We start from the raw sequence: 27,104 nt of genomic DNA, 5'->3' as shown, positions 1-27,104 counted from the left end.
CGAAATAAACTAGAGAAATAGACAATATAAAGGAAATATATAGGCTCCTTTATTACTAGGTAATACAAAACATATGTTTACAAAGAATATGTAACTCCTGGTTACATAGTTGTGGAACAACAAGTTGTTCCAAACTTAGCATGTAGTAGAGTAATGCTGAACCTTATACATTAAAACCTTAAAGGTATGGCCCAGTTTTGGAACCCCCCCCCCCCCCCCACCCCCTCTCATGAAATGGAAGCTCTTATTACCAATCATGGGAAAGAATATGTTTTTACTTATACGTGTGATGATACAAAATTTGCCGGGAAACCGCCTACTAATTGATATATTTGGTAAATTATTATATCTATCCGGACTGGAGATATATGGCGTAGTCCCACATACATCTTTCTGTGTACAGTGCTTGTAAATTTACCAAGACTGGGCCAAGTTTCTTATCATTTTGATGATTTCAGAACCTTGCAGTATACACACCAATACTTATATGCTAGATGATCAACCTTTTCTGATCAATTCCACAACGTTAATTCTTTCACAATGAAATCGCATTTCCAGAACAGTACTGGTCTATACCTTTAACATCATGGCAATAAGTTGAGAGAAAGAAATATTATCTCTATGGTTTAAAACAAAACAAACTTTGACAAAGTACAGAGGGTCTCAGGTTGACAGGGGTGTCATGGGTCGACGACCTTCAGCCTGAAAGGGCAGGAAAAACAAAAGTTATTGAAGAGTGATGTTTCGAGGATGCTTCCTCTCGATCTTCGTAATAACGAAAGAGCATTTAATCGATAAAATATAGTTTAGCTACTTAATGACAAACTCATTTCTCAAAAACGCAAGTATTCAAGCATTTTGTTAATAACGATTTTTCTTTTGTATTTTTCTTTTGTTGTTGTTGAAGGGGTGTGGCGTATCACAATGTTATCAAAAGAGTTTAAATAAAAAGTAAAACTCATTAACGTCTGTTCCGTTCACTTTCCTAGCGTTTTTACCAGTCTTTCCGGTCATCGTCGAAGTTTAACCCCGGGTATTATAGTCTTGAACCTATCTAACTTGTCTGGATATTGTTTCGCCTCTAGCCATGAGCTTTATTTTTAGTTTTGTTTATTCCGATCTATCTATGTCAATGCCGTTCACAAATCTAAATGATCATGTTTACGGTTTCGATTCCGACTCGATGTGAGTTTGCTAGAAATGAGAGGTCGATACATGCTTGATTGTACATGAATATTAATTTTGTCCTGAAAATAAAGTTAACACTACAGAAAAAAATGTAAATCATGTTGGAGTGATGAGGAGGAGTAGGGAGAGGAGGAGGAAGAGAAGGAGGAGGGGAAGGAGGGAGGAGGAGGAGAAGGAGGAGGAGGAGGAAGAAGAGGAGGAAGCTGATAACGATGAAGATGATGGTGATGATAACGATGATGATTGTGATGATTATGATGATGATGATGATGATGATGATGATGATAATGATGATGAAGATGATGACGATGATTGAGATGATGATGATGATGATGATGATGATGATGATGATGATGATGATGATAATGATGATGATGAAGATAATGACGATGATGGCGATAGTGATGAGGAGGAGGAGGAGGAGGTATGTGATGATGAAGTAGATGCATTTTCTTTAAAAAATGCGACGAATATCTCTGAAAAAATGACTAAATTGAAGTTTATAGAGTACATCGAATCTCTCTACTCCATGCTCTACAATAATTTTATATCCATTTTCTTAATCATCTAACAGGCTTATAATTATACCAAATGACAAGCAACTGGGAACCCATTAATAGATTTACTCTGGATATGGTATTCCTCAAAGTTCCACCGCAAGTAACGTATTTAGATACGAGACCATTTTAGATGTAAGCCCTACACATATTTCCTGCGATAAGTTTAACTTTAGAGAACCCTACAATTTAGCATGTTTAGCCGGGATGTTTAGCAGCAGACGCGCTTTTTTCCCCACTGACCCCGAAGTTGCATTCAACCACTAGCCGACCAGGTACAAAAGGTTTTTTTTCTGAGCTTTCAAAGACATTCCACACCAATGAGATCTTTGGGAGAATTACCTTCACAATAAAGGGGCTGACTCATACTACAAACCGCGAACGATAAACATGGTTTAGGTAGACAGACTTTGAAACGGAATACAAATAGAAAACACTTTTCATTCACCATGAGAAGATCAACGGGTGCGATCAATATACAATGACAGAATCAGTAAGTGTATTCGCGATAAGGTAGAACCCCCCCCCCCCCTCTTAAAGGTACTTTGTCCCATTTGCAGCAAACATCAAAGTCTGTAGAACTTTGCAGGAATTATGAATATGTCATGTATGTCTATTCTGTGCAATTAAAACGTTAGCAGTGTCCTGCAAAGAAACCCGTTTACCTTCTAGACTTCACTGTCAGACACTATAATTGAGTGACTTACTGACTTCTTTGTTTTCTTTGGTAATAACATACATAAAATCAGCTGTAAAGGGTACAAGAGCATTTGTCTACCTTAATAACCCACTTCTTGTAATGGCCAAAATTAAACTGATTGAATCTTTGCGCAGTACGAAACGTACACCATTCGGTATGAGGGTCTGAAAATCAGACTATTTACTAAGAGGATTGTAATCCCTAAAGTCAATTAGACTACTAACAAACATATTTTCCCACAAAAAGACATTTTCCAGCCCTTTTGTTTCGAGGGAAGTTCTAAATTAGTATTATCTTTCAAATGCCGATAGAATTCAACCTTTTCTTTTTTTTGGCCGGCAAATGGGGAATAGGCCCTGAAAATGAATACAATTTATAGTGGGTATACCTGACGTGAGACTGCCCAGGTTCACCCCCCCCTGCCCTTTATCCCCGCTGCTATGTCAGGGAAGGACATCGCACCCTGTTCATCAATTTGTTCACACGCAAGACAGTGTTAGTTTTAACTTAATCTTATTTCATTTTTTTCCAAGCTTGATAACCGGAACAGCCCCAACCAAACCAACCAAACCTTGATAAAAGAGAGGGAAAATAATTATCATTATTTTGATTTCACAGGTAATGTTTAGAAACAAGTGGTGATGACAAAGGTTCCATGAACTCAGTGCTCTGATAGCTGCACTTTATATTTTTCAGGTGAGAAAACGAAAACTTAGTGTCAGTAGGCCCATATAGGGTACTGCATGGAAATAACAGGACTGAGAGATTGATAAGATGTTGATTCGATAAGACATGACTGGCGCCCATAAAGATGGAATATTTATTCTTACCCCTTTTCGTGAAATGATTGAGACACATACTCTCTCTCACTCTCTCTCTCCCCTTTCTCCCTCTCTCTCTCTCTCTTGATATCTATTCCCCTTCTCTTTTGCACCTATCCATTTAGCATACTCATACTCACACCAGGGGGGGGGGGGGTGCGACACCCCCACCTGTCAGGATACTGTCGGTAAAATTGCGCTGCCGTCGGGAAAAAAGAGAAAAGGGGGAGAGGGAAAAGAGAGGGAAAGGGAAAGAAAAGAATAGGAAAAGAAAAGAAAGAAAGGAAAAGAGAGGAAAAAAAGGGAAAGAAAGGAAAGAAAGGAAAAGAAAGGAAAGAAAAGTGAAGAAAGAAATAGAAAAAAAGAGAAAGAGGTAGGAGACGAAAGAAAGGAAAAGAAAGAAAAGGAAAAAAAGGAGAATAAAGAGAAAAGGGAATCAAAAGAAACGGGGAGGGGGGGGGGGGGGGTGAAAGAGAGGAGAGAGAGGGGAGGTAAGAGCCTGAGAGAGGAGGAGTGGGAGTAAACGAGAGAGGGGGGTTGTTGGGGGGAGTCGTCTCGTCGAGGGAGCAAGAAAGACACGGGTAAATATGTTGCTGTGTCGGGTCAGCTGTGTCGGTATTCTTGCTCGATCCTCGTGTACTATATCAATGCAGAAGTTTGAAGTCGGTGAGATGTATATTGTCGGTCGGCCGACAAGTTTTTTTTTTTTTTTTTTACGAACTGTGACTTTTTATCCGCTGTGACGACTTTACGAGTAACTGCAACTACAATACTTGTATTGTTTCGAAGTTTCAATTTCCTATAATATCAACTAAAGAAATCAGAGGTTTACAATTTTCGGGGAAACTAGATTTAAACGAGGATTAAGAGTCAAAAACGGTACGACGAATCGTCTTCCTTTCTTTATATTTTGATGAAACGCCCAAAATTCCGCGCTTCGCGCGGAGGGGAAAACTTCATTTAGACGAGTCGACAACGGTACAACGAATCGTCTTCTTTCTCAAAAAATTAAAGTAACGTCTTAGCTTCCGCGCTTTGCGCGAGAGGAGGGAATCTAAATCCAGACAAATTAGGGTTAAGAGTCGTGAACGGTACAACGAATCGTCTGCTTTCTCTAATAATTCAAGGAAACGTCTAAGCTTCCGCGATTCGGGCGGGAGGGGGGGGGGGGTGAATCTAGATAAGGATTAAGAGTCGAGAACAGTACAACGAATCGTTTGCTTTCTCTAAGAATTTAAGGAAACGTCAAAGCTTCCGTGCTTCGCGCGGGAGGAGGGAATCTAAATCCAGACAAATTAGGGTTAAGAGTCGTGAACGGTACAATGAATCGTCTGCTTTCTCTAAGAATTTAAGGAAACGTCAAAGCTTCCGCGCTTTGCGCGGGAGGAGGGAAACTAAATTCAGACAAATTAGGCTTAAGAGTCGCGAACGATACAACGAATCGTTTTCTTTCTATAATAATCAAATCAAACGACTAAGCTTTTCGCGCTTCGCGCGGGAAGGGCGAAACTGAATTCAAACAAAGATTAAGAGTCGAAAACCGTACAACGAATCGTCTACTTTCTCTAATAATTTAAGGAAACGTCAAAGCTTCCGCGCTTCGCGCTAAAGGGGAAAACTGAAAGCCTTTATTATAACACATATCTTGGTCATGGACCCACGATAATTATAAACCATATAAACCACTACCATCGAATCTATATTTGGCTCCCCCTCCCCTCCCCCTCTGATACTGATGATGATGGTAGTGATGAGGAGGAGGAGGACGTTTATTATGATGATGAAGTATATGCATTTTCATTATAAAAATGCGACGAATTTTCACTCTAAAAAAATGATTAAATCGAAGTTAGAGTACATCGAATCTCTTTACTATTTCTGCTCTTCAATTCTATATTCATTTTCTTAATCATCTAAACTAAACAGGCTTATGATTATACCAACTGACAACCCCCCCCCCCCCCCCCTATCTCTTATTTACATATAGTTGCGATTGATATCAGTCGCAGATAAGTTGCAATTCCTATCAACTCTTTTTATAAGACGGGGCCCAGGTCTTTTTATGTTTTGTATCTATGCTTTTTCTGTACACTCTCATCAGCATTTTCACATGTTTAGTATCCAACAAGGCAACAACCAACTGGCTTGTTGGTATTAGGACAAATTGGTTAATTCAACGTATGGAAACTAAATGGGGAGAATTATATACCATGCTTTCTATCAATATAAGGATTACAAGTCAGACGAAATATGAAAATAAAGAGAAAACATACTAACAGTTTTTACAAAATTCTTGGAATAAAAGAGAAATTAATTAATCTGCCCCGAGGAAGGAAGAGATTTTGATAAAGGCCAACCTGCATGGAATGATCAAGCTTTAAAAAGGAAACGTTGTAGTTTCGTATGTCTAGACTACCTCGTAGATGAGGATATTAGGCATTTTAGCTCTCAAAATACAGTCAAATAAAGTTGAGTTGATTACAAGGGATTAAGATGATGTAATTATTTGAAATACAAAGATAGATAAAAAAAAAAATGGATTTTATCTAAAATAAGTATATAAAAGAAGAACATGTTACCAATAAGAACAAACAAGAGACACAAATATATACGTGATGACGAGATGATGAGGTTAGAGAAATTGAAATACGCAATAGGTGTCTTATATTTATTATTGTGCATGACCAATGAATTGATTTGAATTGAATCGGTTTCTATGGCAACTTATTGACATAGTGCGTTATCTTCACACTTTGAATATTGTATCCATGGTTTCAAAATAGGGCCTTAATAAAAATACAGAAATCGGAATATTACGCAATAGGTGTCTTATATAAAATACAGAAATCAAAATATGCAATAAATGTGTTATATTTATTTTTGTATATGACCAATCAATTGAATTTAATCTTAACTGAATTGAAATGAATTGGTGTATATAGCAATCTCATGCCAGAGGGTATTTTAGTACCGACACTCTTTAAATATTGTATGATTTGTATCCATGGTTTCAAAACAAGGCCTTAATAAAAATACAGAAATCGAGATATTACGCAATAGGTGTATCATAAATGACCAATGAATTGGATTGAATTGAATTGAAGTATATAGCAATCTCATGACAGAGGGTATTGCCGCCACTCTTTAAACATTGTTTCCATGGTTTCGAAACAATTCAGGCCTTGATACAACAGGGCAAACAAAAGATATTAATGAAGCACATACATGACTTTGGCATTGATTGTTCTAAAAATACACAAAGTGGGACTTCTCCATGAGTAATTGAAGATCTGTGGATATTTGGGATCATTTTGTGCTAACTACGAAATGGTCTATTGCCGCCACTCTTTAAATATTGTATCCATGGTTTCAAAATAAAACAAGGCCTTTAATAATCAAAATAAAGAAATCGAAACATACGCGATATGTTTTGATAAATGTGAGTAATGGCAAGTGCTTATAGAGTTCCAATGGATAGATACAATAGGATACTGACATTGCCCTTGAGTTATGGTACAACACTTTACCTCTCTTTCGTGTATTTCAGAACAATTATGCATGACTTGTGTACACAAAGTGATATTGTGGCCCGAACTTTTATTTGCGCATCCTTCAGCGGTTCAGCCCATGAACTGTGAAAAGATGACACATAGGGATAGGGGAATACCCGCGGTTAACCATGCATGTGATCGATGAATGTTATTGATTACGTCATGCTTTGATAGACTATAGGTGTTGAGGTGTACGCTTCTTGCAAAACAAAGTTCATAAAGGGGGATTATCTGGTGCCAATGTTGATTTCGATTCGGCTGAACTCTTGGCAAAGAGTTAATCTCTTTTATTCCGTTTATAGCCCATCGAACTTTTGGCCTACCTGATGTGTTCGTTGACCCTCAACATGACCTTGGGTAATGATCTTCTCCAGGTTGTCACCTCCTCTCCTAAAAACGTGTCCAAAATACTGCAACTTGTTCTTATCTATCTTCTGGCATAGGATGGCCTTCTCTCCAATTTGTGTCTCGGCAAAAGTGATGTTGAAAACAAAGTATAAAAAGAAGATACTCCACATCATCACAAGTGACCAAGATAATAGATGATCAATAAAGAAGATACATGGACAGTCAGCAATATATTGTTGATGTCCTCTTTTTTTTTTTATTAAACTTTGATCGTTGCTGTGGTTCGTTGTTGATGTTGTTGCCACTGTCATTTGTGTTGTTGTTGGTGACGGTTTTGTTGTTGTTGTTGCTAATGATGTTGTTGTTCTTCGTGTTGTTGTTTTGCTTGTTCTTCTCCTTCATTTTCTTGTTTTCCCTTCATGTTATTTACGTGATACGTATAACAATTCGATACCACGTAGAATTCGTATTGATTTAGATTGCGGTATTTAGAGCTGTGGTCTTTGTGTCAATGAAAGTCGAATTTATTTTCCACAAAAAAGGCAACAAACAATTAGTCACAAAGCATTTTCCATGGCAGTGGACGAAGGAGATACAGTGAAACCTGTCTATAAAGACTAACCAAGGAAGTGGTCTTTATAATGTATGTGGTCTTTATTTACAGGCTCCTTTACTACACGTTTACATGAGAAACTATTTTCTATTGAAACAAAATAATATGGTCTTTGAAGATTTTTTTTATGCAGGTGGTCACTAGCGCAGGTTTCACTGTATATCAATTGCGCTGTAAAGTCCATCTACTTTTTGACACTTCGGCTTCTGGTGAGAATTTTCCAGCTTTCCATTTTTCCTATATCAGTTTGGAAGAAATACTTTTCGTGACGTGTACGTGTTTATTTCCCATTTCTTCCTTATTTGTAAATTACAATTATTTAATGTCATTAGTAACAGTAGTTTCCAAGGAAATTCAGTAATAATTATGCCGAGGGAACGGAGCAAGCAGGCAATGTACATTATTTGTTAGAGGGGATAGCATTTGCGAATAAAGTTACTGTTAGTAAGTACCCATTACTATAGAGTAGATTTGTTTTGATTGATTAAAACAAATAAAATCGAAAGGAACACGATTACCATTATGATATCAAGATTGATTGTCCTTATAGAGCAGGACACGGTTTTCCGATCATACTTCCAAAGCGGATAGCTGCTCGATTGATTGGTAGGATAAATGAGTTTGGGATTCCCAACTCGTGATTAGAAGAGCTACCGTTTATAGACATCTTGACGTCGTTTACTGTCTCCCCTTCAAGCAACTTTTAGACACAAATTTAAGAGGAAGTTGGGGGGGGGGGGGGTCATAATGCATTGAGCAAGGTGTCAAATTGCTCCGGGGGGGGGGGGTGCTTTGACTGTCCGACATCTCATGTGGGTCAAGAACTGCCGAATAAAATTATTGTTTCATATTCTTCATTTTGGTGATAATATGAGGACACCCTGTCTATAATTGACCTGGCACAGCGAACGTGGCCCTGAGCAGTAGAGGTTTTAGAGGGAGGGTGGAGGCTTGGGGCTATAGCCGCCCCCCCCCCCCCAAAAAAAGGTCCATACGCGATAGTACTCAATCATGGGACAATAGGTCCGCAAGAAGACGTGAAGATCGTGTCAAGAATATAAATGAATGGGGAAAACCCAACCGGATATTTTATCCATTTTTGCCGTTGGGACGGTGCTGGTATAACCTTGAAGTTCAAGGTTGCACGATTACCACACCTAAGGAATGTCAAGAAACTTAAGCGCCGAAGTTGCCATTTTATCAAATGTGTGGTAGATTAGTCGACCTTTCATTTGATAAAGATTGCCTATGTTTCTGCATTTATTGAAAATCGAATACAAACATTCAAATGTCAATAATGATATATAATATGAAATTACATGAAATGTGACATATAGATTTTATTGAAAACGTATAAGTATGGAGAATCACAATAAGTGAGTCCAACTATCATAACTCATAAGCATGAATGGTTGAGTCGATAGGAGCCGGGGAGGGGGTTAAATGCTGTTATACGAGTAGGTAGGAGGATGGAGTGTCACGTACATGTACAAAGAATCTTGTATTTTTGGAGAGTACATACATAAAAGTTGGAGGAAAGAAAATAAAAGAATAAGAAATTCTTGACAATCTTAACATTTTGTTATTGTGCAACGTTGATTCGGCGCTAAATATTTCCTCACGAATTTGGAGAAAAAAATTAGTGCTCCTTTTTTTCAAAGGGCGCGGCTCAATTCCGAACAATATCTGACAAAAAAAAGTAGGAAGAAGGTGTCTTTGGGAACAAAAAACGAACTTTATAGGCGATTCACATGTTTCTTGAGTGTATTATAGGCCTACTTAAGTCACAGTCGTATCAAATTAATATGCGGCATTCAGTTTTACTTGCAAAGGACGGTTGTGCACCCTCCCCCCCCCACCCACCCATTCGTCACTGGTAATTTGTTTCTTGTTTGGAATTTCCCTTACATCATGCACCCACTCTTACTTGAAATATATGAATAATTGTATTAATTTATATACCACAGGGTAAACTAAAAATGTATTTGACCTGTGAAATGGAATCCATATCGTTGCGTGGGAATACCCATCTTCCCCGTATCAAGGCATCTACGGTTCAATTATTCAACTTTCATTATCGGCAAGGGCCGGTTGTGCGCCCCCCCCCCCCCATCACCCCCATTCATCATTGTTCATGTGTTTGATTGTTAAGAGTTTTCCCTGGCTATTCTTACTTGAAATATATGAATTAATACAATTAATTCGATTATTTTTTTTATTTTTTTATTCTTGCATCAAATTTAATCTCGTCACCGTAAATTTCCACAGGGTAAACGGGAGAATACACATGGACCTGGGAAAGGGAATCCCTATCGATGTGTGGGAATACCCATCTTCCCCATATATTATCACAGTCACGTTAATAAATTACCCGCCTCCCTGTTCTCACGATGTAAATTAGGAAATGAAATGTCAATGGAACACCGGTGGAAAATGTTATTTGGGCAAATTAGAATGAATAAATCGAGATAAAAGTGGAGCATACAAAATTAATGTCCGCGAGACATAGAGGCATACACATGAGTAATACATTCAAAAAAGAAAGAAAAAAGAGAGCATACTTAGAAAGAGAGAGAGAGGGTGAGAGAGAGAGAGAGAGAGAGAGAGAGGGGGAGATAAAGAGAGAGAGAGAGAGAGAGAGAGAGAGAGAGAGGAGAGAGGGGAGAGAGAGAGAGAGAGAGAGAGAGAGAGAGAGTGGGGAGAGAAGTCAGACATAATTTATAGATGTAAACATATTGCACAGTCACGCGAATAAATTACCCACCTACCTCAGCTCACAATGTAAATTAGGAAATGAAATGTCAATGGAGCACAGGTGGAAAATTTTATTTGACCGATATTAACGCAATAAACACATCTTCTTTCCTACAAGGTTACAGAATAAATTGGCCACTGAATTTGCGGAGCGTGGACGGAAAATTTATTTAATCGATGATAATTCATTCTGTTTATTCTGTTGAGTCGTATTTATTGTCGTTCAATTCCATTTCATTCTAGTTTTAGTTTAGAGATCAATTAGGCCTACTTGTTCGTTATTCAGTGGTTTGTCAATGAAAAGGCTGGTCGAAATAGAAAACACCCATATGTTGAGGTATTGTGAAATAATTACGAATTGTATTTATATACGGGCATTGAACATATTATGGCATGGAACAGAAATAAAATTATCTCATTGTTAGCTTCATACTCTTCGCTAATTATAGTGCCAGAGACACGCAATTTATATCATTGGCTTCTTGATAATTATTATTTGTATTATCATTATTATTATTACTATATTCATTATTATCATTATTTTTGTATCCTTATTATCAGTATTGTCATTATTATCACCAATTTAATTATTTTAAAATCATTATTGCATGTTTATAAGCATATCTTTACCCTGAATATCACGTTCATTGCTGTCCATATACGTTGTCAGATATGCGGTCGTGTTTCAAAAGCAAAGTATATGGGGAGAGACATACAGATAATGATCTGCCCTTTTATTCTATACTTATTAAAGCTTATCTGCCGTAGTTTACAAGAGGGATTAGACCGCTCTGCAAAGTCACTGGACAGGTGGTTATCTCATCAACTCAGCTCTCAGTTAACATAAGAAAAAGAGGATCATGGGGGACCAATGGTCACCGATTAGGCATTGTTTGTTATATAGAGGGCGCAAGTAGCTACCAGTAGTGCAGTGGGCCTTTAAGTAGAATAAAAGGGAAAGAGAGTGGACAAAACGTGAGGGAGGGAAGGATAGAGTGAGAGATATTGGGCTGAAAGACACACAGATAGAGGGAAGAGAATATAGACTGAAAGAAAAGGAATAGAGGAGGGCGAGGGAGAGACAGAGAGAGAGAGAGAGAGAGAGAGAGAGAGAGAAAGAGAACGGGAGACAGAGACAGAGAAAGAGAACGGGAGACAGAGACAGAGAAAGGGAGACAGAGAAGATGGACTAGACAGAAATAGCAGAAGGACCGAGGGAGCGGTGTCTCTCTATATGAAATCCCATCTTTTCAGAAACAAGTCATGGTACGGTTACTAATACCCGTAGAAGAAAACTATACATATCGTTGCATGGGAATACCCATCTTTTCCGTATTAAAGGTAATACAAAGTTCTGGTATGGTGTCATGAATTTGGTTCAAATAAACATATTGGAAGCATATGCGATCCGAAAATATTCAGTGATCGTTGTCGCGGTTGAAATCGAGTCTAAAGTTATGAAATTGTCAATAATAAACTCTTTATGTTATATAGCTCCCTCTTAAGGTCAATATATTGATTAAGCTATAAAACAACATTTCTTGACTGAAATCGACCGATTAGCTATTCCCGTTTGGAAATTATATATCGAAATTAAATTTCGAAATGTATGATAGCCATCTTATTTTCATATACCTTTACTGGCTGGTAAACCGCTGGTATGCGTGCTACAGGGACGGCGGAGGGACTTCCAGGAGGAGGGGGGGGGGGGGGGCAAGTACAAAGTGTAATTATCAGGGGTGAAAATAGGCGCTTTACACCAGGGATGAAAAACGACACTCATGAGATTTGGAACTGGACATTAAGATGAAAAGGGGCATTTACGAAATAATGAGGTCACTTATTGGAAAAGAAAAGGGGCACGTATTATTGTTAAAAGGGAAATTATCTGAGGTAAAAAGGGGCACTTATCACACCTGGAAAGGAGCACTGACCAGATATGAAAGAAAATGAGCATTAGTTGAAAGAAAAGGGGCACCGATCAGATTTTAATAGGGGTATTAATCGGAGGTAAAAGGGGGCTTTCATGAGAAGGGGGAAGTGGCTCTTATTGAAAAGAAAAAGAGGCACATGTTAAAATAAATTGGGCGCTTATCAGAGATGAAAAAGGGTAATTATGAGAAGGGGAAGGGAACCCTAAAAGAACAACAAAAAAGGGCATTTATTAGAAAGGAAAAGGGGAACGTGTCAAAATAAAAGGGGCAGTTATTAGATGTGAAAAGTGACACTCATCAGAGATGAAAAAAGCACTTATCAGGAGAGTAAGGGGCACTAGTCAAAGAAAAACGAGTATCTCTCAGATTTGATTAGGGACAATAATTATCGAAGGTGAAGGGGGCACTTATCTTAATTGAAAAGGAGTAACTTCTCGTACCTGAAAAGAGTCATTCACCAGAGATGAAAAGGGGCATTTATTAGAAGGGAAAGGGGGTCTTTTTTTAAATGGGGCACTTATCATTAAAAAAAGAAGCACATGTGAAAATATAAATTAATAGGGGCACTTGCCAAAGTATAAGGGGTACTTTTCCTATGTAAAAACGGGCACTTTTGGGGTACTTGAAATAATGGGGGAGGGGGCACTGTGCCCCCTCTCTGACCCATGGGAGGGCCACATCTGGCCCGCGTACCTGACGTAGTTTGAAATGGAGCGACACTAACATTCGGTTTTATAAGGTCGAAAAACTCACAAGAACAGAGCAAAAGGGGGAAGAAGAAATAATGAAAAATTAACATCTAGTGCAGTGATCTTGGTTGGAAAATTTAGCTTCATCGAATGTTTATTTTTTAATTGATCTAGGAACAGGAAAAGTGGAGGCAAAATGGAAATGTATCTGTCGAAATTGATGGTGTAGAATTGTCAGTTCTTGCATTTTTCTACCCCTGGCATTTTTACCTCTGACATTTTTATACCGAACCTTGACAACGCGTGTTTATCACCGACAAGGTCTTTCTTTCCTTGGGGGGGGGGAAATATGGATATTTCCTTGCCTCTCAGCCTACTTAAAAATGAATCAAAACCCAGTTGAGACAAATAAAAAATGCAAAGACATTTAATTGTTTCCCTTTAATACCAGATTTTTATTCAGAAGAGATACAACAAAATATATTAAAGTTGAGCTTACAAATAACTTTACCAAAAATACCTTCAAGAGAGGGTCGAATATTCAGGTCAAATGATAAACTTTGACAGATGTATAAGGTGGGTTAATTTTTATTTTAATAAAAGTATACTCAATTTATGAGGTCTAATTTTGAGACATTTTCCTTCTAGATTTTGAATAGACCTATTGCCTAAGGCGAATTATGTACAACCCCCCCCCCCCTCCTCCTTTCTGATGATCCTGTTATTTCTATTTTTAAGCACAAATTGCCTATTTATACTGGCCCCTCCCGGAAAAAAACCCTCCAAAGTAGTAAAATTGACCCTTCTATTGCCATCTCATGCGCTGCGTATATACAGTGCGTCCCGGAAAAGAACGAAACAGAAAATTATCGACGTTTTATCATAATTATAATTAAGAAATGACACGTATTTGTAAAGCTGAGATCCTCCTCTTTCCTTTCACGCATGAGTGATTAAAATCAATTTGAAGAGAGGGAACCAAAAAGTCATTAGACGAAAGACTTCATGTGTGGCTGATTGTCAACGAAACGGAGTTAAGTATTTTGTCAATTCTGCTTGTTGCTACGGCAGGCAGCCAGTGAAAACGAATTATTTTAATGAAATTACGTAAATGCATGCATTACTTTACACGAACAGAACTTCGTTATTCCTAGCTCATTTTTCCTGATTGAGGTGTCATATGAAAGGGCAGAACCCGAACTTTCTAGAAATATGATTTTTCCTTTAGAAATTCAGATACCGTCCGCCAAATGACTTATTGGTTCCCTCTCTTCAAATTGATTTTAATCACTCATGCGTGTCATATGCATCATGTGAGTTGCATCAAATGAAAGAGGAGGATCTACCCTCTCCAAATATGTGTCATTTATTAATTATAATTGTTATTAAGATAAAACATCGATAATTCTCGGTTTCGTTTTTTCTGTGACGCACTGTATATACAAGGGCACTTTTATTGATTTCAGAAACGTCCTCCCTGAAATCCCTGAAACGTGACTTAACTTGGTTTATACATTTGGGGCTGTGACAAAAGAATTCTCATTTTAAACGAAGTATAAGTTTACAATTGAATGAACGAAATAAAGTTATATGCTAGGGATAATAATGAAGTATGACTTTCAACGATGAAATTCATTGATGATATACAAATTCAAGATTTAAATAATGGTAAAATAGAGAGAGAGACAGCATCAAATAAAAACAAATAATGGTTACAAAGACATGAACGGTAAAGATTAAGAAAGCAAATCAGAATTCCCATGTCTGCAAACAGCATTGTAGTCTTCAAGACAATGTTGAATAGAATGCAGTATATAACATCGCTTTAAAAGTATAGATATTACCAACAAAGATTTCGAACTAAAAATAAAAAGAAGGCCTCTATATATATTAATTGAAGTAAACCACAACCAGCAGGTTTTACCCTTTAAAAAATGAAAACCGTCGCGGTTTGTACGGCGGTTTGATGAGTAGAAGAAAAATTAAAACATAATCAGGTCCTTTGAACGTGTTGACGTTGGGTAGTTCAGTCCAATCTCGTTGACATGCCAGCCTTGCCAAGTCATTAGCGATCCGCTTAAAAAGAGAATAATTATGAAAACATGTTAAACTTAAACTTATGTGTATTTGACTTTCTTTCTTGACCTAATTAAAGGGCAAGTCCAGTTTAAAAAAAAAACTTACTTTCAATAAAAGCAGAAAAAAAATCAGACAAACCAATCAAAAAAAAGTTTGAGCAAAATCGGATAACTAATAAAAAAGTTATGAATTTTAATGACTTGAACAACTTTGAAAATCACAAGACATATTGGCAACTCACTCATGAGTCTGTGACGTCATTACTTCACTATCCACTAATTGTTTTCTCATATTGATAATATAAATTTCGAATTTTCCTCCTAAAAATCCTTTTTCCGCACACCAGCATCCAAGTTATATTGATAATATATAGAGTATTTTTTTTCTTCATTTAAACCATGAAAAATGTAAATTTTGATAAAATATTTATATAAAAATCAATGATTATGAGTTCTCCTCCAATTTTCCCTGATTATAGTAGGTCCACGGTTGTACTAAAAAACTTCCAAAAATTATATTTTCCCTTCAGAAAATTTTCAATCATAAATTCACCCTCAATATAATTATTGCAAATAATTGTCTTTATACAACCCCCGTATGACAATTAATATTCTGTCACCAATTACTAAGAAAATAAAAGTTTATGAAATTTATGTACAGAGAGAATTGGAGAGGAGCTCGCATGATACGTCATAGTGTTGCCAATTCGTTTCCCACTGATGACACCTTCAAAAATTCATAACTTTTCTAATTTAGTCGGATATTGCTCAAATTGTCAATAATCTATTTCTCTCATTTTCTGCTTTTATCAATACCAACTCAATCCCAGGGTTGACTTCCCCTTTAAATAAACCTTGATTAAATTGAATTGAATTTAATTGAATTGAATACTTACAGGTGCAAAGATTATTCTCGCAGCCATATGTAACTCCATGCTTATAGGGGCAATTAGTACAGCGCGAACCTTTTTCGTATGGGCGCATGCTTTTGTAAATGCTGGAAAAAAATAAAGAACCATTCAATATCAAGACTTTAACTCATTAATAACAAGTTTAATTTAATATTCCCATCATTCTTCACTATTTTTAATTGAAGCTTGTTCAGCTGTGGTTGAAAGTTACTAATAAAATGCATTGTACTTTTTTCTCGGGGGAAGGGAAAAGGGATTTTATCTTTTAGTTTCGTTTTCTGTTCTCAATGTATAGAATTGTATATTCAGCATCAATTTTTTTTATTTTGCACATTACGATATATGTTTACTTTATATTAAGTTTTGGGTTTTTCTTTCTGATGTGTTGGCGATAAATTATCATTCTATTCCTTAAAATCTCTCCTGTCTCTCCGATATATATTTCCACAAGTAGAGAAAGATAAATATGAAATGATTATGACTATGATGTAACAATACACAATGTACCATTTCAACGCAAAGTACATAGTCATGTACTCCTTTTTTGTATACAGTTTGTTGCACTTGTTGGTAATGTTCAATTCACCATCTGACGAAATAAATTGAAAACGGTAATAGTGAATTGAAACTCACGAGGATCTTTATTCAATTAAAAAAAATATATTTCTATAACCATGAGGGGCGAATTTCCATAATATTTTACTATAGTGTACATACATATATGAGTATGTCTCTAGGTCCTGACAGCCCGCCCACCAGACAGATCGACACTGGATAACCCGACCACAGGCCCTGGACAACTCGACTGGGTCTAGCTGTCCAGGGTAGAGTTTCACTCGATCCGAACAACTTTGTTTTCTCATGATTTTATGAACTAAAGTCATTTATTTCACTCTGAGTTGTCATGAAAGTGGTAAAGTACATTCACACGAATATCATTAAAGTAGCTTTATATAGTATGACGCAAAAACATATAAAGAACAGTTTCTTACTTCAAATCTAATAAAAAACCTATTAAAACTGTTGGATTTTATATACACACACAAACACACACGCACGCGTACATACACACGCACACACACACACATATACACACAAATGCACATATATACATACATATATATATATATATGTGAATACAAGTACGCTATGATGATGATAGAGGAGTTCATCCGCTTAAATCCAACCGTTTTTATTAGGTTACGTGACCTGATAAATCTGTTGGTTTTAAAGCATTAATCTTCTCTATCTTCATCATATATTGCGTACATGTATCCAGATATAATATATATATATATATTTATATACATATATATATATATATATATATATATATATATACATTTATAAACTAGAACCTTTTTTTTAAAGAGTGTGTGTTTGTGTGTTTGTGTGTGTGTGTGTCAATATCCCCGAGAAAAATGAGAACAGTGATCATGCCATGATGACAATAAATTACCTCCAAAAGGATTCGTACATACAGACGAATGATTTCTCTTGGCCTTCAAAACATTCAGCCGAGGCACATCCAACAAGAGAAGTTCTAGCCCACACCATCTGTTTGTACAAAAATGAAACATATATATTAGGATAATGATAATAATAATGATAATAAAAATAATAATATTACTTACTTTTGATTTAATGTTTTTGTGTGTTTTTTCGTTACTGAAGAATGAAAGGTGGACTCAGTCTGGTTGAATTTGGGTCTTTGTTGAATACTTATAAGCTGCAATATCAGCTGCAATTTGTCACATTTTCAGGAAACATAAATAAGGAAGAATTTTTTTTTTTCTTCTCACAAACTTGATAATGACCAAACTTGGTAATGACCAAACTTGGTAAGGGTATGAATAATGCAGTTGTTGATTGTAAGTATTGTCAATGGCTATAACAGGTTTTGAGCTTTAAAACTTACCCGAGTGTATTGATCACAGGTACTGTAACAGATGTTGAGGTTGAAGTCATAATTTTCCTTCTCATTATTCCACGAATCAATAATCGAAACAAAACTTCTTGTGATGTCCACCATGGCGACGCTCATGCCTCCCGGTGTTGTGCATGTGTTAGCCCGCGACTGTGCATCATTTGCAAGCTTCTCGCTCCATCGCTGTAATCAGAGAATGAGGCAATTATAGGATACTTTTGTATTTCATTTATGTCGCTTCATTGAAAGTAAATTAGTTTTTTTTTGTTGTTAAAGTCCAACGACTGATACATACAAAGATTACATAGTTGCATTGCTCAAAATTATATAAAAGAATGAATTCACACAAACTTACATATTAAGGTATGAAAATGGGATAAGAAGTGAAGAAGAATTGTTCAACATATTGCACTCCAAAATAATAATAAACTATATAGACATCGAAACTGTTACAGGTAAATTTTCTTTTTGGCTGCGATAAAAAGAACTTTTAAATCGCTATTACAGCCATCCTGTTGAAACTCTTGCATAATGAGAATAATCATAAACAAATATTTTTCATATAGTCAGGTCAATATACGGGAAAAAACACCCCAACCCCCCAAAAATTGCAACAAAATGTTTTTTAACGGTTTCTAGTAGTATTCGACCCCATGCAGGAATAACATACTAAAAGTGGACCAAAATCGAAGATTCGGGTTCATAAGTCACTTATTATCCATCTGAGAGACATAATTGGGGTGTCTATGCTATGGTTTTCGGGCTCATAGAATCCATTAGGATAAGTTAGAACGTTAAGCAGTGGTTCAGGAAACCACGAAATCCAATATGGCGTCCAAAGGGCCACAAAACCACTATGATTTCTCAATAGAGGGCGCACTTTATAAACAGGAAATGAAATTATAATGTTTCTCTCTCACCCTTATGGTGTCACCGACCCCCCCCCCAGAAAATGGGTCAATTCAACTATTGACAGATCATTGTCAACACTGAGGGAGTGGCCGAGGGGGGGGGGGGGGAGTGACAAAGACAAAGTAATAACTTAATAATATCAAGACACACATTCATAATACCTACCATACAATTAAAAATGTTTAAAACCTTGTGTTGTTCATGTCATCTTACAGCGAATACACATGCAGATCTTCATGTTCCTTCATTTTGACGAGGAATGTACTTTAGTAAGGAAAAGTCATCTTCTGCTTCACTATCAGGTGACTCGTTCTATGGATTGTGGCATACATGAAGTTGGCAACTTCTTCTCTTTATTTGGTAACAAAATTGTGGTCATGATGTAACTGATTAATAAGTTAACAATGATTAATGACGTCATCACCAAAGGTCTCTCATTACCTACATGTGAAGGTAATAAGAGACAGTTACAAATCAAGACATTTTAAATACAATTTGAATGAAAATGGGATGGTTATAGTTAGTTCAAACACTTTTTGAAAGAGATACATGCAGCCAATGAATTTATTGTAATTTTGAAACGATTTTAAAACAATTTGGCCCAATATATTTCTGTACATGTTAGTTTACAATGCCATTGATTTCATCAATTTGCTTTTTCTTCTTTTTCTGCCTCTTCTTCTTCCAATTCTTTTTCGTTTTCCTCTTCTTCTTCTTTCTTTCCTTATTCACCTTCTCCAAACTATCATTATTATATTATTTTCTTTACTCTTTATTCTATTTTTCTTTTCTTCTCGAATTCACTCTCCTTGTACGTCTCTAGAATCTCATACTATACTACTCCGTTTTCGCCTCGTATAATACCTTTTAAATTCAGATACATACAAGCTATGCTTTTTATTTAGGCTCCCCACATTTTCAGATATCTTTTTACCTTGTCTGTCTCATCTATATATTTCGAAATTTCGTACTTATTTTCCGAAGATTGTACTTGATTTGATTTGTGTTTTTGTTTTGGTGTGAAATATACTCTTATACGCCTGTATAAAAATAAATAAAAAAGAATTAAAACTGTTATTTTAATGTAAATTGTGAAATAAATAAACTTCAATTAACCAACCAGCACCGGGTCATTAGGGACTTTTAGATTTGCGTGGACTGATACGTGTGACGTCCATTCAAGGCAGTGCATTAAAAGGACGTCGATCGTAGCAATCCACGTTGTCGTTGTGCAAATCTAAAAGTCCCTATTGACTGTCCTCGGCATGCTCGACCATATAGCTCCGTTTAGTTTCATTTGACAACGCCCCCTATCGACAGCAGTCCAGCAGCCTAACATGTTAGCCTATGGAATTTTACCCAACAAAAAATCGTTAAAATTGTTTAAACAAAAAGCACATCCACCCCGACGTACGTTAAACACTCTTTCATTGAAACCCTCATGTCCCATTGACTTTTGAAAGTTCACCCACCGTAATTTGATCAAAATAGGTCGCAAGCTCGCCATTGCCTATTTAACATATGTGCAACAAGTCGAACTTTTGACTCAATTTGCTACGCGATTGTAAGGTTATAGGTCAAGCACACGAAGGATAACAAGCATGAATTATCATAGATCAGTTCTGATTTGTTCATTATGTCCATTTCAGCCAACCCCCACCGTAATTTTTCCACTTAGTATAGGCAAGCAAAAACATGAATATTCATGAACACCATGGACTATTCGATTATTAACAGAGGGGTGCAACTATGCACCACATCAAACTCCCCTACTTTCAGTCAAGTATTTCATTGTATTATGTAGTTTGGTAGGTTTATTTTACTAACTGTTTAATTATCAGATATCAATGATAGTTTAAAGATATGGACAAGGTTCTTGTATTTTATATTTAGCAAAGCAATCTCACATACAAAATCACTATCAAGACTTGAACGCATATAGCAGACGGCAATCGGCGGATCAGACGACGTCGTCTGATTGCCGATTGCCGTCTGCTATATACGTTCAAGGCACATTTATCTGTGAACTGTGATGTACACAGTTTACTCGTCATTGTATATTTATGATTAGCCATCTGTCATGTATAAGTCTTTAATTGTTGACACACATACAATTACCACACACATGGACACTCTCACTTCCCCTCCCCAACACACCATTTACGCACACCCGGTTTACACATCATACCCAATGGCATATTGGGTATATTGGCATATTGGGCATATTGGGTATATTGGGCATATTGGGCATATTGGTGTATCATATATACACCCTGCAACATAGTGGAACATTCTAGTTTGGTAGTGACGGCGAACTAGATACGTTTGTGCCGGCAATGATCCAGCGAGCGAAAATGAGACAACCGGAGCAATATGATTTCACAAACAACGAACCCATCTTGGACATGGTGTCGCCTACACACACTTCTGACCAGACACCATTCATAATGTGCATTGAAACACCCATTCACAACACACAATGACCATAAGTTTTCTGTGATGGTTGGCACACTTCATAAACTTCCTTTTAAAACTACTTTTTAAGAGCCACCCCTAAATATCTGCATACACCACAACATTCAGTGGAAATTGTGATTTTGTATCAGAGCAAAATGTTACGATCAAAATTGGTTATCTTGGTCAATTTTCTCGGAGAAAGAACGCATTGTAGTCTTCGAAAAGAATTAGATATATGCACTAGTGTTACTAAAGGTCACAAATAGCGCTATAGCAATATTGGAGCCAACACGGACAGACAGTGATGGGTTCAAGCTTGGTGGTCTCCAATTCCCTACGGTCTCCAATCCCTGCTCCTACCCTACATGCCGATTCTGTAGAACTTTGCAGGAATAATACATATGTCATGCATGTCCTATCTGTGGAATTTAGACGTTAGCAGTGTCCTAATATTCAAATTATGAAAGGAAACCCGTTTACTTGCTAGACTTCACTGTCAGACACTATTGAGTGACTGACTGGCTTTTTTCTTCTTTGGTAACAACATACATAAAATGAGCTGTAAAGGGTACGTGAGCATTTCGTCGCTGTTTTCACGAAGTGACGGTAGTGAAAAAAATTGCATTCACTTTGCGTTACGATTTTCCTCACTACCGTCACTTCGTGAAAACAAGGCGTGCCTACATCAATAACCCACTTCTTGTAATGGCCAAAATTACTGGCTCTAAGCTCTTAAGTCGATTCGACAACTAATAGTCGTTATTTTCCCACCTTAGGACATTCTCAAGCCCCCCCCCTCCCCGTTACACCCACAAATGTAATAACGCCCACAAATGTAATAACACTTTACCCTAAAATGTAATAACACCCACAAATGTAATAACACTTTACCCACAAATGTAATAATTTTCACCCACAAATGTAATAACCACTTTACCCACAAATGTAATAATTTTGAATCACCCACAAATGTAATAATGACTTTACCCACAAATGTAATAAATTTGAAGGGATATTTTGTCGAATTTGTTCAAAACTAAAACCCTGTAATAAAGCATCTGTATAGCGCGCAGTCTTTACTCCAGACCCGGTTATTTCAAAAATTAAAAAAATCTTCAAAACTAACCTTTTTATTTTTTGGCCTGCAATTGGGACATTCAAGATTCAAGATTCAAGATTCAAGATTCAAGATTCAAGATTCAAGATTCAAGATAATTCATTGTCTGATTTTTAAAAAATAAAGAAATTTGTCCTCCACTGGCGAGTGACGTACATATACAAACAACATAAACAATATATACTGACGCTCATATAGTTGGAATATTTTTGTTTTACCCCAATTTATGGAATTATTTTTAAAATAATTTAAAAATAATAGATCTAGACAATAGTAGACATTCTCAGATTTTATTGAATAATAATTTGACAATGTGTGTTTTGCGTGACTGCTAAAGCATGTGTATGCTACTATGCTTATCAAATAGGGGACCTACGCCCTTAAGTCATAAATGACAGCAATTGAAACCTGACATATGGTTAGATCATTATGGGAGGAGCATTTTATAAAATAATATGATATCGTGTAATGCATTCTTCGTTATGTAAACCAATACGTATCACCTAATTCGTCTAAGTGAAGAATTAAAGTCTAGTTATTATTATTATCATTATTATCAATTTTAACAAATTTGTTTGTGCCTCTCTCCGCAAATCTTGAAAATGGTTAGGGTTAGGTACAAGGCCAAATAATTTTTTTTTTATGTGTTTCTCGTCCGGACATTTAAACTGGAGGAGGTAGGGCATTACTGTTTACTATTTTGCAATGTTTCCCAAGACGGCTGCCATGCTAATTATAGCTGGCCAAGCCTATTTATTCACATATATTGTGCTATGTGAGTATGCTGATGCAATGTATGACAAAACAATGATTTGTATCACTTTAGAAGTTATTTAAACAAAATGTATATCACAGGCTGTTTAAAAAATACTTTTGATGGCTTTTTTGTGTGGATTTTTTGTGTGTGACTTTTAATAGTAAATAGTGAAAGGAAAAAAAAGGAGGCAGCGGCCGAAAACGAATTCGGTCAGTGTAGGAAATTGACATGGAGCCAGTTTCGCAAGAGCAAGTGCAGGTGTTGCAAGATCAGCAAGTATCGTATATATAAAAACTTACCAGAGCTAACATGTTTGCAGCAGGTGGTTGTACTTCATTACGGAACTCGTTATGTTTAGCCAGGATTTGTGATTTCTCATCGTCGGTGAGTCCATTACCACCCTGTAAGACTGCCAAACCAAGCACGAGACTCAATGCACAGATCATGATGATGGGGTGTGTAGGTATAGGTAGCCACTGCTCAGATAATATGAAACAGCTCTTGGGATGCTGAAGTTTATATTTGGACTGGTAACCTACTCTCGGTCCCGGAGAAAGGCAATTTCAAATTCGGAAGATTAATTGATAATATGCGTGATAGTGCATGATAATGACTTTCATATGTCCTTCGGAATCCAATCAGAATATTCAGTTTGTGACATTAAATACCGTATGGTCCCTTATATATTTCATAACCCTTTTTTCTCAATTCCATTTCAAAATGATTGATTCACCGAGTCAGAATAGACTTTCATATGTCCTTCGGAATCCAATCTGAAAATTCATTTTGTGACATTGAATACCATATGGTCCCTTAAATTTTCCATAACCCTTTTTTTTCAAATTCATTTGAAAATGATGGATTCACTGAGTCAGTTAAGACATTTTGTAAATGTATGCATACAGTTGTAACAACACAATCACAGGTTGAAATGTAGCTTAAAATCTAGATGTCTACAGAATCCATAAAATATATACCCCATTCAAAACTTGATAAGAAAGTATCCACCCTTTTCTGAAAACATCCTAAAAGTCTACATATATCATGAAGAAATGAGGAGATTTGAGGAGTCTTTATGCGGCTTGAAAAGTACATGTATCTATGATCTATCATTATGAAAGCTGTTCCATGTGTGTCTGTTTATTTGAAAACTTCCTACAGTCTACATAAAAATTATCATGAAGAAATAAGGAGCTTTGATGAGCTTTGATTTATGCGTCTGTCCTTTCCTTTTCTCTCTTTTACGTTTTTTTTGCCCTCTCACTTTTGTTAAATCTTCAAATGCAAGTGCCTCCTGCACCCATAGAGATGCCACTGTGTACCAGAGAGATGGGAATATGTAGGTCTGAGATTGATCGGAGGATTTTCGAATTAACTGGATTAATCGCAACTCTTAATAAAGACAATGTACTGGACGATGTATTTTGTTTTTTGTTGTTGCAGAAAGCAATACTTGTAAAATTCAATTTGCGTCACTCGGAGTTTATGGGCAGAGTGGAGGGGCTCTGAGAGACACCGTGACAAAAAGGGTAGAGAACTGGCATACACATTTCCTTTAAAAGATTTAGAATAACTGACAAGAGCCCTTTTCCCCTTTATTATGTACATGTATTTTTAAGTTTTTAACGTTTAGAAATAAGTATACCTTGTTTTGGTAAAAATGTTACTTCGTCATGAAAAATACACCACATACGAAGTATTCAAGCAATAGCCGCATAATCGAAAATGACGTTATTCTAGCATCTTGCTGCCGGGATATGACGGTTGCCAAATATATAGATATTTCGTTCAAAATAATCAGGGGAGCTGCACACCCGCCCCCACCCTACCGCATCGTATGGGAAATGTTGTTTCCACAGAGTTTTTGGATAATCTAATTACAAAAATAATGATAGCATTCAAGAGAATGCGTTTGTATCTACTAGCTATGCTCACAATGCAAATTAGGAAATGAAATGTCAATGGAGCACAGATGGAAAATTTTATTTGACCGATAAATAAACACAATATCCTTTCCTAAGTACAAGGTTACAGAATAAATGGGCCACTGAATTTGCGGAGCGTGGACGGAAAATTTATTTAATCAACGATAATTCATTTCCATTTAGTCGTAGTTATTGTCGTTCAATTCCATTCCATTCTACTTTTAGTTTAGAGATCATTTAGGCCTACTTGTTTGTTATTCAGTGGTTTGTCAATGAAAAGGCTGGTCGAAAAAGAAAACACCCAAATGTTGAGGTATTGTGAAATAATTACGAATCGTATTTATGGCATGAAACGCAACTAAATTTAGGTACTGTTAGCATAGATCATACTCTTCGCTAATTATGGTGCCAGAAACACGCGCTTTATATTGCATTCGTGATCATTATTATTTGTATCAAAATTATTATTACTTCATTTACTATTATCATTGTTTTGATCAATATCATTATTATCATTAGTTTTTTTTTTAATTTTTACTGTTATCATTATTATCATTATTTTTTGTATTCATTATTATGTATTATTATTAATATTATTAGTATTGTTATTATTAACATCAATAAGTATTATTATTATTATTATTATTATTATCATCATCATCATTATTGCATGTTTATAAGCATATCTTTACCCTAAATATCACGTTTATTGCTGTCCATACACTGTCAGATATGTTGCCTTTTTTATAAGCACAGTCCGCGAATAGTAGACACTGTATGGACAGTTAAAGATAAATATAAACAAATTGACATGAAATAGAAACTATTCAAATAAACATTGCATCAACTAGACATTAAGCAGCGGAAGTGCGTCAGCTTGTTGACCATTCGAATCAAATTATGTTTTGAATTGGTTGACAGTCTGACAGTTTTTTGACATGGTAAGGTAGTTTGTTCCAAAGTTCAGCAGAAGCTTTGCAAAAAAAAAAGGGATGACTTTAAGACAGAGTTGACACCGAAGTAGACACGAGGTTTAATTGTGAAGATGACCGTAAATGGCGTGAGGGTTTGTATTCCTGGACTAATTAGTTCTTGCAGATGAATTTATTAATTGTTTCGATTCAATACAGGACAATTTTCATGTTGCCTTCAGTCACGATTAAGGTAAGTAGTGGATGAACAGATCGACAGACGAACTAATAGACAATTAGAATGATAGAGAGATAGACTGATAGACAGATTAGAATATATTAACCAAGATAAATTGGAGCATACAAACAAGTTATTTTAAAAAGGGAGCTTACAGAGAGAGAGAGAGAGAGAGAGAGAGAGAGAGAAAGGGAAATATAGTGGATTTAACGTGGGGAGGGAAGAACAGAGTGAGACATATTGGGCTAAAATAGTAAAAGACTGAGAGAGACAGAGAAAGTGAGAGAGACAGAGATAGAGAAGGAGAGAGTAGGGAGAGAGGGAAGATGGACAGACAGACGTAAATAGCAGAAGGACCTAGAGAGAGAGAGAGAGAGAGAGTGATGGGGAGATGAAATACTATCCTTTCAGAAACATGGTATGGTTACTAATAATACTACACACACGTAGAAGAAAAATACTTATCATTAAGTACCACAAACGACACAGACAACAATAATTTTGAATGCATAAATATACATAATACATGTACATTTTAATGGCTCCTTTCACTAGTCATTTTGTTTCTCAGAACAAAAATGAAAGCCACGTTTTACTGCAATTTTTTGTACAAAGCTGGTTCATTTACAATATGTACATCAAAGAGTGAAAATAAATCACAATTAAAGGAAAATCCAACCTTTATAGAGAACTGCTCTTAGACTTACAGAAGGTCG

At 36.3% G+C, this 27,104-nt stretch overlaps 1 protein-coding gene across 1 annotated transcript; it reads right to left on the bottom strand.

Annotated features, from left to right (window-relative positions):
• Nucleotides 1–663: 663 nt before the first annotated feature.
• On the bottom strand, nt 664–23,760 carry LOC115922844 (venom allergen 5-like). Its single transcript, XM_030982570.1, has 3 exons — nt 23,614–23,760; nt 18,063–18,254; nt 664–702 (listed from the first exon to the last, which is right to left on the bottom strand). The coding sequence occupies exons 1-3, from the start codon at nt 23,758–23,760 to the stop codon at nt 664–666; spliced, it is 378 nt and encodes a 125-aa protein (XP_030838430.1).
• Between the last annotated feature and the right edge of the window lie 3,344 nt (nt 23,761–27,104).

The sequence above is a fragment of the Strongylocentrotus purpuratus genome, unplaced genomic scaffold (assembly GCF_000002235.5).
Source record: "Strongylocentrotus purpuratus isolate Spur 01 unplaced genomic scaffold, Spur_5.0 spur5_scaffold_12, whole genome shotgun sequence".
Taxonomy (NCBI): Eukaryota; Metazoa; Echinodermata; class Echinoidea; order Camarodonta; family Strongylocentrotidae; genus Strongylocentrotus; species Strongylocentrotus purpuratus.
Note: the sequence above shows the minus strand (reverse complement) of the source record. Positions and strands in the feature narration are given on the sequence as shown.